The sequence below is a fragment of the Lissotriton helveticus genome, chromosome 6 (assembly GCF_964261635.1).
Source record: "Lissotriton helveticus chromosome 6, aLisHel1.1, whole genome shotgun sequence".
Classification (NCBI taxonomy): Eukaryota; Metazoa; Chordata; class Amphibia; order Caudata; family Salamandridae; genus Lissotriton; species Lissotriton helveticus.
In genome coordinates, this window is record NC_136067.1 from 836,050,545 (window position 1) to 836,068,123 (window position 17,579).

The following is a 17,579-nucleotide window of genomic DNA, read 5'->3' on the forward strand; positions in this document are numbered from 1 at the left end:
TGGTAACAGGCCTCCCAACTAATCCGGAACCATAGGGGATTATGATCGGAATGTGTTCTGCCCATGTATTCTGACTGCGATGAGGGGGAGCAGGGACTGGGAACCCACTATCCTGTCCAATTGGACATGCAGGTCGTGGACTGATGAATAGTATGAATAGACTCTATCTACTGGGTGCTGCGCGGCCCACAGGTCCTGTATAGCCCAATGTGTAAGCCAATTGCGGAACGCCTGCGCGTTGGACTCTACCGCTGCAGCTCTGAGAGGAGGAAAGGATCCGTCCAGGTATACGTCCAGCACCATATTAAAATTCCCGCCCAGTAGCCAGGGAAGCCCCGCATAAGGATGCAGTGCCCGAGTCAGCCGCGCTAGGAAGGAGGGCTGATCTACATTAAGGGCATAGACCGATCCTAAGAGCACTGCCTGACCATTCAGTTTCCCTCGCACCAGGGAGTACCTGCCTTCATGATCGATCTTCGTTTCCTCACAGACAAAGGGAATGACCGCCCTCACCCATACCAAGGTGCCTCGTGCATGCGCCGAGAAGACAGTACCGTATACCTGTCCCCTCCAACGCCTGCGAAGTTTTTCAAGCTCAGGCTGTCATGTGGGTCTCCTGCAATAGGGCAACCCCTACCGCATGTCGTTGCAGATAGGAGAAGATAGAGTAGCGTTTGGACGGTGTGTGCATACCACGTATATTCCAAGTCACGATGTTTGTGTGTGTCATGTCACTGGGGGAGCTAGCGCAGCGCGGGGCAGAGGGGATTCCCGGGGAGGGCCGGAGGCACAAATCAGGGGGAGCTTATCTGTGTGTCGCAACTTGAACATAACAAAAACCCATAACAATTCAACTATTGGGGCGAATCCCCGAAAGGGCATGCGTCCAAACCTCAAGCTAAACCACTTGTAGTGAAGTCCTAGTCCAGTATAGGAACTAGTGGGTGCGTGTGCTATCCGCAACTAGTCTTCGCTGCGCCCCTCTTCCAAGCCTGTCGTGCTCGTAAGAGGTGTACATTATGCCACAAAATGAGTAACCTTGCAGGTTCGGTGCGGACCACAGCTGTGGGGGACCGTGTAGGGATACAACCACTGCGCGGCGCATCCTGCCCCCTGACCAGTGAGACATTTCACAGGCATCCGCATGCTGTACAGTGCATGACTAAAGCGCTCCTAACAAAACCACCCATTACAACAGTGCATGCGCGGACCCACTTGGAGGGATACAACATACAGTGCACACATGTGTATGAGCCATGGAGTAAAGCAGCATGGCACCACTCAGTCACATGATCTGGTCTGCCGTCTGGGGCGTCACCACTGGCATGATCACATCTTCAGAGAATGCGGTGGAAGGGGGTGATGGACCACTGGTGTCTAGGTCACTGTGCGCCCTTGCCTCCGCACGGCTAATATTGTTCACTGTACCAAGGGTCGCCACGGCCTCAAGACCTCCTGCTGTTCCAGTCTACTCTTCTCCGGTCTGGGCGCGACTGGGCCCAGTTCCATTCCTCGACGAGCCCCCCGGCGTCTGCGTCTCCGCGACCTCTTCTCCTGCCACCACCGACATCCGGGCCTGTGGGCCTTGTTCCTTTCCACTGCCCCTTCTCTTCCAGCAAGTCCCAAACGTTCTGATGGGGCATCGAAAAAGCGGTTACCCTCCTTTGATATCACTCGGAGCCGTGATGGAAAGAACAGGGAGTATGGCAGCTCTAACTCCCGTAGTTGCCGCTTTACCGCCATATAGGTGCTCCGCCTTCTCTGAACCTCTGCCGTGTAATCCGGGAACAGCATCACCAGGCCATTTCCTTCTCTGATGTCACCCATCTTCCTGGTTTCATGGAGCACCACGTCGCGATCCCGATAGTTTAGGAGTTTGAAGAGGAATGGACGAGGTCGAGCTCCCGGTTTGGGCTTCTGCGCCGGCACTCTGTGCGCCCTCTCCACCACAAATTGCGACGATAGCACCCCACGAGGGAGGAGATCCCGCAGCCATTTCTCAACATATTGTTCCGGGTTCCTTCCCTCCTCGCCCTCCGGCAGGCCCACCACGCGGACATTGTTGCGCCGAGGGCGCCCTTCTGCATCCTCAATGCGGTCTTCCAGTGCGTGGACTCGGTCTATCTTGTCTTGGAGCGCTATAGTGTGATTTTGAACCACAGGCTGCATCTCTTGAAACGACTGACTCTGCAAGGCAACGGAGTCCGCCAGCTTGCGGTGATCGGCATGGAGGAGGGTGAAATCCAACGTGACTTCATCGATCCGCGTCTCCAATTACTCCTTTGTTTGCTCCACTGTGGTCCCGAACCATTCCACTGCTGCCAACACTGTGTCCATTTTGGCCGCAAGGGCCGCCGCTTGGGGCTCCATGCTGTCACTTTGACGACTCGGGGGAGATTCGGGTCGATCAGCCTTTTGTTGCCCTGCCTTTAGCTTATCTCTCAGTCTGCCCATCGCCAATAGCTGCGCCGATGGCATCCGCAGGCAGTCGTTGTCCCAGGTGAGCAAGATCTATCCCTGTACGCCTAAACGTAGTCCTCTGTTAAAGGGAGGGTCCAAAGAAGCTACCAATCCCAGAGGTGGCCTGGTTGGCAATGCATGCACTGCTCGGGGCCCAGGGATGTTTCTCCGTGCTCTTCGCCAGGCGTCACCTCACTGCTCCCCCTCTTTCTCCCACAACACCACTCAGTTCTGCCTGCCGCACACCGCCTGCGGGGCTGTTCAATGCCTCTGAAGGTCGGACACAGCACGCCCAAGTCACCTCCTGCTGCCCGAGACCTCCTTCCCATGCAGCGCGGCTCCCGCTCAAGGGGTTATGTCTCTCCTGCGGCAGTCGGGTCCAGTGTGCCTAAAATGGCGCCCAAGACCAGGAGCGAGATGACTTCTAAAATGGCGCCCAGAATGAGAAGTGGAATGGCAGGCCACAGCCACCCGGGCCACACCGGTTGAGTGCGCCGTCACACCTCCAGGCGCTGCCAGCCCACCAAGAACGCTGCTTCCATACACCCGCAGACTGTCCCGTGCCTATCTCCGATGCGGCGTCACAATCACTGTCTCACCAGTGGGAGAGTTTCGGCTAGTGCACCCCGCAAAAATGGCGGCCTCAAATGTCAACCAGTCTTCTCGCAAGGGTTGCGTCACACCAGCCATACTCCACAACAGTCCCCGCGGTCTCTACTGTGCCACCAGCTGTGGGGGAGCACCTGCACTCTCCGCTGCCCCGGGGCCACTCCGTCCCAACGGGCCAGATCAGGAGCAGGGCCCGGATCTCCTCTGAGCCTGCCGGTACATTGACCGCGGGAGCATTTACCACCCCCGGGTCCCCAAATGCGTCTCCTCACTGCGCCACTCCAGCAGGCGGATTGCAGTCAGCCCCTCGATGTCACAAATGGCCACCTCAGCTCACACCAGTCCACCTCCTGCCCCAGGGCAGCTCTCCTCACCTGTAGCGTCCAGTGAAGCGGCCGGCAGGCGAGGCACGCAGTCCTCAGTATGCCCCGTCTGCCGGGCGCCACAGGGCCCAGTGTGCAGCGCCTCCTCGGTCTGTCACGGGGGGGGACCCATACGATAGGCCTCCCGGACGATTTCCGCACCAGCGACCTCCTCTGTTTCTGCTCCCTACTGGGGCGCAGGGGAATCCCTTGGGCCCCGGGCTCTCTCCCAGACGCCACTGCAGGCTGACCCGTTCACAGGCCTGAGCTCCACCACTGCAGTCCCGGCGTCCGCGCGGGACCACGGCCCACTCCGGGCCACGCTCCACTGACAGCCGCCACCGGCCACCCAGGACAGCCAGCTCCGCCAACCTCACCAGGCGCTCCTCCCAGTCGACCGCTCAGGGCACCAGACTCAGTCGGGCCACACCAGGCCAGCACCCAGTGCCCGCGACGGAGCCGCAGCGCTGCCTCAGTCCTCCACAGCGACCGTTGGGCTCCGGACCTATTTTCGCGCCCACAGTGCCAGCGCCACTCCACCGTAGGCGGCCCTCCGCGTCCTCCTCTGCTCCCTCCACACAGGAGCCTTCAGGATCTACAGGTGCCCTGCATCGTTTCCTGCTCGTGAAATTGCCGGGAACACCTCTAAAGGAGCATTTACAGGAGAAATTAGCGGTCTAATGCCGGAGCGTTAGCAAGACGCGTCCGCCATGCTGGCCTGCTAGCCACTCCCCCCGCAGATGTTGCACAGTTTTACTTGTGTTTTACGTATTGTCAAAATGTGTAAACCCCAACATTTGTCCAAAATATGGACACACTGAATGACTGTCACCTCTTGGATTCTCAGAGGTGCCACTATTGTCAACACTCAAATCAACCACGGAGTTCATAGTGCAAAAATAAATAAATAAATATATATATAAAAAAAATAATCTTATTTCTCGCCTGTACTGCCACTCACTCGTGGGCGGGTGCTGCTACTTTGCAGTGGAGGAACCGCAGCCCATAAATGAAACAATCCTTGCCTTTGCAAAGCCAGTAGCGCACACTCAAGTCCAGTTCAAATGCTTTATTTTATCACCTTTGCTGACAAACGTGTTTCTACCATGACAGCCTTTGTCAGCGTACCAAACCACAGCACATGTTTTTACATTGTCTATTTCACTATAACAAAGGACGGGCTTGCAATATCTGAGTCAGTATGTGTTCCTTTACAAAAACGTTGCCGCCATCTTAAAATGGTCACGACTTTTCAGACAAAATCTAGTAAATTCATCATTACTTTCCATTTAGTCTAAACCATTTACACTTCTTTATAATCACATTGTTGTCATATTCAATTAAAACTGTTCAAAGCAATCACGGCGCAAATCATATCATATTAATAGAAACAATATTAAAATGTATTATATTAAAACAAAAATTATTATTATTAATTTATAGTTCAGGAATGTAATATATGACTCTGTGGTACGTACCTCCACCATGAATCCAGCAAGAATGTTTCGCTCCTCTCCGCTGTATTTTTCAACAACTCACCCGAAATTTTGTGTATAAATACTGATATTGAATGGCATTGGTATCAGGTTAATTTTAAGAGAAAGCCGGCGCATACATGAAAGGAACAGTTTGAGATACTAGCACAGGCCAGTCTTGACAGATATTTATTTAAAGCCTTTTTAAAAGGCGTATCAGCATTCCAATTGAATTGTAGTGTAGTTCCTATCATCCCAATAGGCTCTGCGCATTGGAATAATATCTTCAATAGTATAGACGTAGGACAGAGGTTAACTAGGTCTTCTACTGTCGATATTAGACTTAAAGTTTAGTGTTTGCCAGCTAGCTCAGAGTTCACTAGAAACTTTCTCGAATAGACAAGGAGGAGTTTAACTTCTTTGGATAGACAAGAAGGGATTTAGTTTCTGACAACCATAGAACATGACAACTTTGCTCTCCCCTAATCAAGAGTGTATCTCTAGAGTCGTGTGAAAACAAAAGACAACTAATTTTACTCAGTCAGTTCAGTGCATTCTTAGTTTCACCAGATTGTAGAGAAAAGGAAGAGACGGGCGTGTTCAATAAAAAGATGTTATTTATTGATCAGTCTCTTCTCATACAAGAGAAATGAATCGCTATTATTGCAATACTTAGAGTTACTTAAAGTGCATACAGTAATAACAGAATTATAAAATAATACTGTAAAAGCATTGATATGGTTTCTTAGCCATATGATACTTAAAATGGATAAAATAGATACATACATATATACATTGACTAATCGTACTCAACTGGTGCTTCTAACTACGCCTACCCCAATGTACCTGACCTAAGCCTAATACGTGGCGGGAGTAGATAAGTAGCAGTTTAAGTTAAGTTTGTTTTGCCAAGGGTCTGCTTCAAGAATTCTCTACAAAGGATGATTCAGTTCAGTACCTGGGAGTTTAGAAGGCTGGAGGGCTGGTATCTCTATCTCAGGTCTTGATATTCCAGCTGCCTGCGAGGGCTGCTTGGAAGCGCCGGAGCTGGATTTCTCGGCAGGAGATAAGGCAGCGTCTCTCAGCGCGTCAGAAAGGAGGGGCAGCGTCTGTGGGCTTCGCTGTCAGCTGGGCTCGTCGGCAAGTCTCGCTGCTCCAATCTTGTCACCACCTCGTGTGTTTGCTTAAGGCAATGTCGGTATTATTTATACCTGAAAGGTGCCGGGATTGACGTAATGATGGACATAAATGCGTCAATAAGGATGTCATACGAACTTGATCGTTCGCACATTCTTTACTGAAGTTCTCGGCTAAATCAAAACAATGGCTGTGGGGATTTCCCAGATCGTGGTAGGTTTGATTTGTTTTGAGAACATCGTATGCCTATTAGGGGGATGGAGGAATAGTGCTTGCCTAATGATGGCATGCGCTATGACCTAATCAGATAACTGGCTTCTGTGCCGTTGTGTGGCTAATCAGATAACGGATTTCTGTGCAGTTGAATGGCTGCTAGTTAATTATTAACCAGACAAGGGTCAGAAACAGGGGGATCGATACAGTACCCATAATAAATACACCACAGAATAAACACAATGGTCAATATGTACAAAAGCATTTTTGCAGTCACAACCGGACGTTTCGCAGAATCGGGCCGTTTAAGACTGCAAAGATGCTTTTTTTATATGTACAATGCACAAATTGCGATTTGGTAACATATTACCAAATTGCAATTTATGTTTAACAATTTGGTATTTGGAAGGGCGTGTTTAGGGTGTACCTGCCAAATACAGAATGATAGGTATGTATGAATGTTTTGCCCCCTAATTAAGGTTTTAAAACATTCATATTTTACAGACACCTCAAAGGAGGTTGGGACCACTTGCAAATGGGACGGGGTCCCCAAGGGAACACGTTTCCATTTATGAATGTTGAAAAAAGTCATTTTTAAGAGCAGGCAGTGGCCCGATGGTCCAGTGATTACTGTTGAAAAATGAAACTTAAATGTTTCATTTTATTTTTTGAAAAGTATCTTGTTTTCCTCTGTGGAAACGTGCTGCAATAAAAGAGAAAAAAGACTGCTTTATTAAAAAAGCAATAATTCAACACATGGATATTAAACAAAAAAAGCAATCATAGACCTGCCGTCTTCTGACCTCAGTAGTCCAATGTCCCTGTGATGGCTGTGATTCCTAATGGGTTGCAAATTGTGACCTACCTCATAAATCTTAATGAGGTAGGTCAATTTTTCGAACCCATTATGAATCCCAAGTTTATTTATACTTATTTTGTAACTTAGGAATTGCGATTACTAATTGCAATTCGGTAAGAATTAGGAAATCGAAATTCCTATTTTCTATACATATGGACCAATGTTACTCCTTTGGGATCTGTTTCAAAATGACACTTCTCACTAGCACCAAGATTGCTTCCAGCCTACTGTTCAGTTTGCCATCTTATGTAAGATACTGAGACATAACCTCGTAGTGTCTTTAACTGTTTTGTTTTGCCCAACAGCAAACCATGAGTGAGCGGCCTTTCATTCAGAAGTTATTTCGACCAGTTACATCAGATGGACAACTGCACACATTTGGTGATCTAATTAAGGAAGTGTGTCCTGCTGCAATCCCTTCAGAAGGTATGACATATTATTTTCTGAGTATACCACCTTAAATATCATTTTGTGTTGATTTCTAGACAATAGATTATTGTTTAAAAGTGAGGAATGTATGAAAGATTACCTTCTTAAGGCAGATATTTTTCTAGCAATTCCCCACTAAACCACGTTCTTTAAGATTTATTGGTGCCATGGACTGTGTATGTGTTCGACAGTCTGAGGATTTATTGCATCTCGCCTACTTTGTCTCATGTAGAATATGTAAGGCACAGCTGCCTTGGATGGATGATAATGGGAACAGATAACTCTGATAGAGACATCTAGCTGCAGATTCCTTCCTTTGAAATCCCCTAGATGTCAGACTAGATCCAGAAAATTTTTCGTGAGCAGTACCCCTGCGCACCGGTAGGTGGTGTCATTTGGCTCCACGTGGTGTCGTCCGCGCTGGAAGTGAAGTCCGTGTCACCTATATAGGCGCCAGTGTGGCTCGTTGATGTCATTTCTTTTCTTTCCACGACAGCCAGCGCAGATCCAAGAGAAGAGCTACCCCTCTTTCTGTTTTGGACTGGATTTTTAAAGTTTTGTTCTTTTTTTAGCTTTCCTCCTGGTGTGTCAAAGAATATCATTGAGGAAGACAGGTCATTGTGCCACATCGGTGACGGGCCTGCACCTCTTGTGTTTGTAGTGCTTGGAGCGTGGCCACAACTCCAAGTCGTGCTCTGATTGCCGTGCCATCGCACCGAAGGCTTTGAGGGAGGGGTCCCTAAAGCTGCTCGCGGCCCAGCATGCGACTCTGCAAAAGTCACAGACCCACTCGAGAGGAAGGTTGCAGGACTGTTCCAGGAGTCCAAAGTCCTCTTTGTCCCACTCCAAATCGTCATGGCACTCTGGTAAGAGGCACAAAAAACTAAAATACGCTTTGACTTCTCCTTGTTAATTGGCATTCGAGGCCTGGTTCCTCAGAACCTGTCCTTTGGTCAACAACACGCCTCCTCTCTTTTCCAGGAGCCAGAGTGACCCCCCACTCAAATGAAAGAATTTTACATGGCCTTGCTCCTCATTTTTGAGCAGCGCAACCCCTTCGGCGTGCCTTCGGGCCCTGCAGGGTCGGAAGGAGCCCCATCTTAGTGCCCCAGCTCCTATGGGCCCCATGGATCTGGACCAGCACAGGTCATGTCACTGCAACCTTCCCTGATGCCGGCTTGATGCTCCCTATGGCTCTGGCGCTCACCGGCATTACCAGCCCCGTTCTGATACTCGATGACACAGAGCCGGCAATCATCGGCTAACACCGATTCCAGCGCCAACAGGTCCCCTGCATCCTAGATTGGAGCCTGAGCTCTATTCTGAAGGACTAGGCCTCCAGGAGGAATGAGAGGGGTCACTGGACCCTTTAGGATACCAGTATGAACAAGAAATGGACTAGTATGACAAACTGGCTGATGCCAGTGGCCTGGCTACGTCTCCAGATATCGACATCCTTTCACCCCTCCTCCCCGTACTGTGGCTATGGAGGAGAGAGCTACTTATGTAATAGTGGTGCCGTGGGCTACTGAGGTCCTGAACCTTCAGTTGCCCTTGGTGGCAGTCAAGACCAACATCTTGACGGAAGTCCTGCAACCAGGAGTCTCCTCTTCTGAATCCCTACTTCTGTTCATCAAAGCACTCACCGAAGTCCTTCTGAGAACCTGGTCCAATCCCAGCACAGGGCCCAATGTTAATAGGACGATTGTCCACCGCCTCGCACCAACCCAAATTTCCTCATCCAACACCCTACCCCAGAGAGCTTGGTAGTCCAAGCCTCCACTTCCCATGGCGCGTTCCATGCCACTTCCCTTGACAGGAAATTCAAGAGGCTGGATAGCTTGGGTAAGAAAATGCTTTCTTTCCCCAGCCTTGCATTGCGGTCAGTGAACACTGCATCTGTATTGGGCTGCTATTCCCTCACACTGTGACAAAGAGTTCAGTTGCGCAAGTGCTGCCCGCGGTCCCAGAGGAGGCCCGGGCCATTCTCTCTCGAACGGTTACAGACAGGAGAGATGCAGCAAAGTTCACTTTGCGCTGTGGTTTGAACACGACCCACTCACCAGGCAGAGCTGTTAGTCAATGGTGGCACTCAGATGCCACGCCTGGCTGGTAACTTCTGGCTTTTTGGTGATGTCCAGGCTTCCCTCGTGGACATGTCCTTGGATGGCACCCGCCTGTTCGGAGACAAGGCAGACGCTGCGCTGTTGCGCTTTGAGGACTCCTAGGCTACAGCCATGTACTTGGGCCACTCAACTACCCCACATCCCCAGTCTGCCTTTTGTGGCCTTGAAAGGGGATTTCAACAGCGCCAAGCCTGTCCCAGCCACTGAGTCATGCAAGCTTCCTAGCCTCTACATGGACGAGGGCACGGTTCCTTCCGAAGGGGCTACTCCCTCCCCTTCAAGACTACCCTTCCCTCCTGGCCTTCATCTTACGACCGGCTGACAGAGGATCATCTATCTCTTCTCCAGGAGGAAGTCATGGCTTTTTTGGCCAAGGGAGCCATAAAGAGGGTTCTCGTGCCAGAAGTAGGCTGTGGTTGTTATTGCCGCTTCCCTCTGGTTCTGGCAAAGGACAAAGGTCTTCATCCTGTCCTAGATCGCCAAGCCTTCAACTTCTTGCTCTAAAAGTAGAAATTCAAGATGCTCGCATTGACTTGTCTTGTCTGCCCTGGACCCATGAGACTGAATGGTAACTTTGAACTTGTAGGACACCTATTTTCACATTCCCGTCCTGCTGGCCCATCAGTGTTACCTGTGTTTTACGGTAGGCTGCTCCGTGCTCCCTTTTGACCGTACCAGCACCCCTCTGGTGTTCACCAGGGTGATGGTGGTGGTCACAGCTCATCTGCCCAGGTCAGGGGTGCCAGTCTTCCACTATCTCGACTACTGGCTGCTGAAGGCCGGCTCGCCCCTGACTGTCCTCTCCCAACTCCCCACTACAGCGGACCTCCTTTTTTTTGCTGGGGTACTAGCAACATGCCAAAGTCACACCTGACACCCTCTCAGATGCTCCCTTTCATCTGAGCTGTTCTGGACACCGTGCAGGTTCGGGCCCATCCTTCCAAGCAGCAAGTCCAGGATGTGACACTGATGTTTCAGCCTCTATCCTGCATTTTGGTGAGACTGACTCTGAGGCTACTGGGCCTCCTGGATCCTGCTAGTGACATATACCAGATGGCGTATGTGGGCTCTGCAGTGGTACCTGAAGTTCCAGTAGGCACAGCATCATGGAAATCTTTCCGACATGGTCCAGATCTCAGAGCGAACTGCAATGAACCTGCAGTGGTGGCTAAAGAACCGCTGCTTTCTTGATGTTGCCTGACCAACCCTCATTATTTAAATCTCCCATTGTAAATAGATTGTACATATGTTTCATTATGCCTCAGTGGCACCTTAATTTGGTTCTCACATTTCTGATGTTTGCTCTTTTCCAGCCCTTACACAATTGTCCCCTCGGGCTGCTCACCTTCAAAACAGCCTTTCTTGTGGCAATTACATCGGTCAGGAGGGTGAGCGAGCTGCAGGCTTTAAGATCCAAGCCTCCCTTTCTATCAGTTTTTCCCGATAAATTGGCACCTTTTCCCTTCCAAAAGTGGTAACACCTTGGGCCAATCTGTAACCGTGCCAACTTTCCACACTCCTCCTCACTTTCTACACTGCTCCTCATCCCTCTAAAGAAGAGGAGCAACTCCACCGTCTGTACCCAAAAATAGTGTTTTCATTCTACCTTGACCTCAAGTGAGAGTTCTGGGTGGACGACCAACTCTTCATGCGGTGGGTTGGTGCAAAGAAAGGTTGAGCGTTGCAGAAACGGACCATCTCTCGATGGGTCATTCTCTGTATCAAGATCTGCTACGCATTGGATTAGAAGCAACCTCCTGAGGGCTTAAGAGCTCAGTCCACTAGAGTTGAGGCTGCGACCACTGCCCAGTCTTGAACATCTGCCAGGCAGCAACGTGGGCTTCCCTGCACATGTTTACCAAGCATTACTGAATAGGCAGTCGGGTCCGCAGGGACAGTCACTTCGCTTGTTCGGTCCTACAGGACTTCTTAGTCTAAATTTGTCTGCTGACCCGCCTCTGAGGATGGTATAGCGTGGATATCTATTCAAACATAAGGAATCTATGGCTAGATGTCTCTATCAAATGAACATGTTACCTACTTTCGATAACGTATTATCTAGTTGAGACAATATCTAGCTGCAGGTTGCTTACCGACCCAGTCATCCTTTGCTGTTTACTGTTACTTCTAGGTGTGTCCAGTGGCTCTGGGCTAAGACTGATACCTTGCACCTAAGCCACCTTCTCGGAGAGCTTTCAATTTTTAGCCACATCTTGTGTCCAATTTGTGTGCCACTTAAACCCAGAAGGCATGGCTTTTGGCTATGCTCTTCCAGCTACGAGGTAGGGCTGGCACTTTGCCATGCTTTGGTAACAGAGATCTCTTAATACTTTTTTTAATCATGCACAGTGGGCTCTTTGTCTGGGGAGTGGCTTTGGTGATGCCTCATACCATGGCCCAAGATCCATCTGTCCCAACAGTAAGCCATTCTTCGCTTAACTCCTTCCAGTGCCCACAAAGTCCAGTGCATAAAAATTGTTCTGTGAAATATTTTTATTTTATTCAGTGCTTAGTTTCTTGGACATGACCAATGGGCTTTAAGTGCTTGTTATGACCCACAGAGTCTATTGTGCTTGGCCTTAAGCTCTGCTCGTTTCTTCAATGAGGTAGTCTAGTTGCCCCAGTATTGGAACTTTCATAGATTCCCATGCTTTGTATCATTCCCCGTCGTCGGAATGGGAGCCTCGGTAGTATAAAAACCATAGAAACAAAAGAGAAACTTAGGCCTAGGCCTCATCTCATTTTGTATCCTATCACCCTCTTTTTGTAAAAAGAGACCAAACTTTTGCCAGGACCAATCAGAGCAGCCTCACCCTCTGGAACCTTCCTGAGAGGGCTCAGAGCCTCAGATTTTTCTACCGCACGTTGTGCTAGGGAGTCTCCACTGAGCTCTGCTCAGCTTTTCATTCTACTTCTGGATTTCTTCAAGTTTCTACTGGATCAACATGTCTGACAAGGAGAAGAAGGCCTTGTTCAGTGCCTGTGCCTCTTGTGGGAAAAAAACGTCTTTCAGTGGAGGATAAGCATGACAATTGTATTTACTGCTTATATCCTGACCACAAGGCCACAGAGTGCAAGATCTGCAGAACCTTCTCCAACAAGACTCTTCGGGACAGGGAAGGTCGTCTGTTAACCTGGCTTCAAAAAATGAAGACTCGCAAAGAGGTGCTCTGTTCGGAGGAGGAAGATTCCACGTCTTGTGCTTCCTCTCACAGATCGAGGAAGAGGGGTAGGTCTCCTCCAGGATCTTCTACATCTCAGCCCTCCCTTCAGGCCCCTCACAAGATCTCTGATAGGTCTGCGAGGGCTGGTCCCCTTCAATCTCCTCACGGAAGTGTAAAGGAGAGGCAGGGACAGGCTGCTGGAGTGAGTGCAGCTTTAAAGGACGTGAAGGAGGTTCCTCTGTCTCCCCCTCCGTCCAAAAAGGCCAAATCTACTGACAAACACTCTTCAGTCACTTCAGGACCTGGGCCGGAAAAGAAACGGCGCCCGTCGACGACGAAAACACCAGGTACGTCGTCGACCGTTTCTTCAGTTAAAGTTCCCGCCGTTTCTGTGGCTCCGTCGACGGGCTCGTCGACGGTAGCGCCCTCCACGATGACTTCGTCGTCATTCAAGGTCCCCAGTTTGTCGGCGCTAACATCTTTCACGTCGACGACGGCAAGCAAGGTACTGTCGACGGCAGCGGTGTCGACGAGAACTACGACGACGACCACCTCGACGTCGACGACGATGTTGATGACGAGTTCGTCTACGAAGCCGTCGACGGTGGTTCCGTCGACGACGAGACCGGCGTCGACGAAAGCTATGGTACCGTCGACCATTCCGCTGACATCTTCGTCGACGACTGCTACACCGTCGACGACGGCATCGTCGACGGGACCGTCGACGGGGCAAAAGATGCCTTTTTTCAACGCAGAAGATGAAGATTACACCGGAGATGACTTCTCCGCGACGGGTCTCTGCGCATCTTCGTACTATGCTTTTAGACGATGAATCTGAGGAGGATGAAGTTGAAGTTGAGGACGATGATTATGGTCCTGCCTATAGTCCCTCTGACTTGAACGTCAAGATGCAGGAGACAGACACGGAGGAGTGTTATGAACATGCGGGTGGCCAGCAGTCGTATCCATATGTTCGGGAAGAGAGACATGCTCCGAGTTTGGGCCAGGGAATGGTAGCCATGCCCTCTTCGCTCATTTCTGACCTGCAGCTGATGCTGCAGGATTATCGAAATAGGTTTCCGTCGGAACCTTCTGGACAGTCTGCAGTTCCTACACAGTCACAAGTGCAGCAGGCTATTAGTCTTCCAGTGGCACACCCCTCGCCACCACCGGTTGTACCTGCGGTCCGAGTCCCCACTCCGAATCCCACACCCTTTCATGATGTCCAACAGGATACCTCTTCGGATGAGGAGGCGATACAGGTGGATCCCTTGGTTGATCCGTTGCAAGACCCGGATTTGGATCAAGGAGACAGTGGGCCACAAGATCCGGACGCTGCTGGTCGTGACACGTCCATCGCCCCTCCTGTGGATATAGGGGGTTTTCATCACCTGATGGAAAGGGCAGCTAAAATATTTGGATTGCCGATTTCGAGAGAAGAATCGGAATGTTTCCTTTATGACTTTAAGGAACAACACCGGAGATCGGTCAAGTCTATTCCCATCATTGAACATGTATGGGAGGAAGGGATGAAAATTATGCAAAATCCGGCCACGGTGATTCCAGTCCTCCCGCGGCTGGAAAAGAAGTATAAGGCTCCGGACGGCAGTCCTGCTTGCCTTCTTGGTCAGCCGAAGCCTGATTCAGTCATCTCTCAGGCGGCTCAAAGCAAGTCCAAGAACCCGTCCACACCTTTGACCACACCACCGGATAAGGACGGTCGACGCCTAGATAACGTGGGGAAGCGGTTTTCCTCAATGGCCAGCTTGCTTGTTAGAGCGTCCAATGCTCTTGCCATCCTCGGCCGATACGACCGACAGATGTGGTGCGACATGGAACCCTTCGTGGAGCAGTTACCAGAACCCACAAAGGAGGAAGCCAAGAAGGTGCTTATAGAGGGGGAAAAGTCTTCTGCTGAGGTTATAGACTGTGCAATGGACATTGCTTCCACGGCATTTCGAGCCTTGGCTGGCTCAGCAGTACTACGACGCAAGGGCTGGTTGAGAGCCACCTGGTTTCGCCAGGAGGTCCAGAATAGGATCCTGGATCTACCATTCGATGGGGACATGCTGTTTGGCAAGCACGTGAACGATGCTCTGCAGAATATCAAAAAGGACACGGACACTGCAAAGGCCTTAGGGTCCCTCACCTACCGGAAAGTCCCCTTTAGGGGCGCACGAGGCAGAGGATTTACATCATACAGAGGGAACCAACAGAGATATTCCTCTCAGCCTTCTCAGTCCTATAAGCCCCAATACTCCAATCAGCCCCAGGGACAATCGGCGTCTTTCTCTCGCCATCAGCCGCGGGGCCGTCAGACCCGGCAGGGACGTGACAACACCAAGCGTCAATAGCGGCTTTCCGGCTCTACCTACTGTTCCTTCCCTCCCAGTCACATCAGTGGGGGGCAGGATATCTCTGTGTCTGGAGAACTGGAGATCAATAACATCGGACCAATGGGTCCTCAAAATTGTAGAGAGTGGCCATGTGTTGGAGTTCCAAGACCTTCCTCCGACAAGAGCTCCGGGCACCATCCGCAGGGGACATTTGGGACAACTCCACCTCGAAGCCCATCAACTGTTCCTCAAGGGAGCGATAGAACCGGTGCCTCTGTCCCAGAGGGGCCGGGGTTTCTATTCAAGGTTCTTCCTCGTGCGGAAGACGATAGACACTTGGCGCCCCATCCTAGACCTGCGGGAGCTCAACACCTATTTCATCAAGCTCTCCTTCAGGATGGTCACTCTCCAGGAAATTCTTCCTCTCTTGAATCCAGGCGACTACTTGGCGTCGCTGGATTTAGAAGACGCGTATTTCCATATTCCGATACATCCAGCTCACAGACAATACCTACGCTTCACAGTGGGAAAGAGCCATTTTCAATTCAAGGTGCTTCCGTTCGGCCTTCGGTCGGCACCAAGAGTGTTCACCAAGGTGTTGGCACCGGTTGCAGCCTTTCTTCGGAAACAATCTTTAGAAGTTTTTCCTTACTTAGACGACTGGCTCGTCAAGGCACCATCTTTCGAGGAAACTTCTCATGCAGTGGCAACTTGCATCCATTTGTTCCGTTGCCTGGGCCTTCAGCTGAACGACCGCAAGTCAGTCCTGCTGCCCTCCAGAACGGCCAGATTCCTGGGATCCGTGTTGGACACCACGCAATGTACAGCTCGTCCCTCGGAGGAACGACAACAAAAGTTGATGATTTCGGCTCGACTACTCTGCCGCAAACAATTCCTGTCTGTCCGCCAATACAAATCCCTTCTCGGGTCGATGTCATCCTGCATACCATTGGTACCACATTGCAGGCTGCGAATGCGTCCTCTGCAGGAGGAGCTAGACAAGCAATGGCACCAGGCAGAGGGGTCATTCAACGACAAGGTGGTGGTGACAGCAGCGATGAGACAGGCGAGCAAATGGTGGCTTCTAAAAAGCAATATCGCCCAGGGTCTGTCATTCAGGAGTTCACCTTCACCCATGGTACTGACCACAGACGTGTCGCTGGAGGGCTGGGGTGCAGTTCTCCGAGAGCTTCAAGTCAGTGGCCACTGGAGTCCAGGACAGCGCCAGTGCCATATCAATTTCCTGGAACTGACGGCCATTCGGTTGGCCTTGCAAGCTTTTCTGCCCAGAGTTCGCAACCATTCAGTGCTGGTCCGGATGGACAATACTACGGCCATGCACTACGTCAACAAACAAGGAGGCACCAAATCGCTGACTCTGTCCGCAGAAGCTCAGCGGATTTGGGATTTTGCGATTCTGAACAACATCACTCTGAAAGCCTTGAGTCGACAGACGGAGGTGACTCACGAGTGGGAGTTGAATCAAACCATTCTGGACAGGGTGTTCTCAGTCTGGGGGACACCAACCATCGACCTCTTTGCTTCACCGGAGAACGCCAAATGCCGGTTCTACGCAAGCAAAGTTCACCATCAGGGGTCCCTGGGGAATGCTCTTTCGATGGCTTGGTACAGCGCATTCTTTTACGCTTTTCCTCCAATTCCCCTCATTCCTCGAGTCCTCAGGAAATTGAAGGCGGAGCCCTGCGAGATGATTCTAATTGCTCCAGCATGGCCCAGACAATTCTGGTACACCGAGCTTCTGAGGCTCCCGAGCTCCTCCGATTCACTTCCAACCCATTCCGTCCCTGTTGTCCAGGAATCAGGGGCAGGTTTACCATCCGGATCCGACATCACTCCACTTGACAGCGTGGCTCCTGAACACAGAGAGTTCAGTCATCTAATGCTCTCTCAGGAATGCCGGGAGGTCCTGGCTCATGCCCGAGCACCAAGTACCAATAAGACTTACAAGGCGAAATGGAAAAGATTCTGCCTGTGGTGTCAACGTCAAGGTCTCCATCCTTACACTTCCCAACCCCATCAATTGTTGCCATATTTACTATCTCTGGCTAAGTCGGGGTTGGCACATTCATCTGTAAAGGTACATCTGGCGGCCATATCGAGGTATCGACGCGATTCTTCGGGTCCGTCCTTATGGTCCTCTAGGGTTGTCAAACAATTCTTGAAGGGATTATTCCGGATGTATCCTCCAGTTCGTCCTCCTCCTCCAGTGTGGCAGCTCAACCTGGTCTTGGCGCGACTCATGAAGGCTCCGTTTGAGCCTGTGCACAAAGCAGACTTAAAGTTCTTGTCTTGGAAGCTGGCCCTCCTGGTGGCTCTCACATCAGCGAGACGAGTGAGTGAGCTTCAAGCACTCTCCATAGTGCATCCATTTTTGCAATTTAAAAAGGA

The 17,579-nt window shown here is 50.7% G+C and overlaps 1 protein-coding gene across 3 annotated transcripts in view; it reads left to right on the forward strand.

Annotated features, from left to right (window-relative positions):
* ATG5 (autophagy related 5) overlaps window positions 1-17,579 on the forward strand; it is a 540,258-nt gene that overhangs the window by 437,407 nt on the left and 85,272 nt on the right. For all 3 annotated transcript variants that reach the window (XM_078648434.1, XM_078648433.1, XM_078648435.1), the window contains exon 7: window positions 7,421-7,541. In XM_078648434.1, the coding sequence (XP_078504560.1) occupies window positions 7,421-7,541 (121 nt within the window). The remainder of the gene's footprint in view (window positions 1-7,420; window positions 7,542-17,579) is intronic.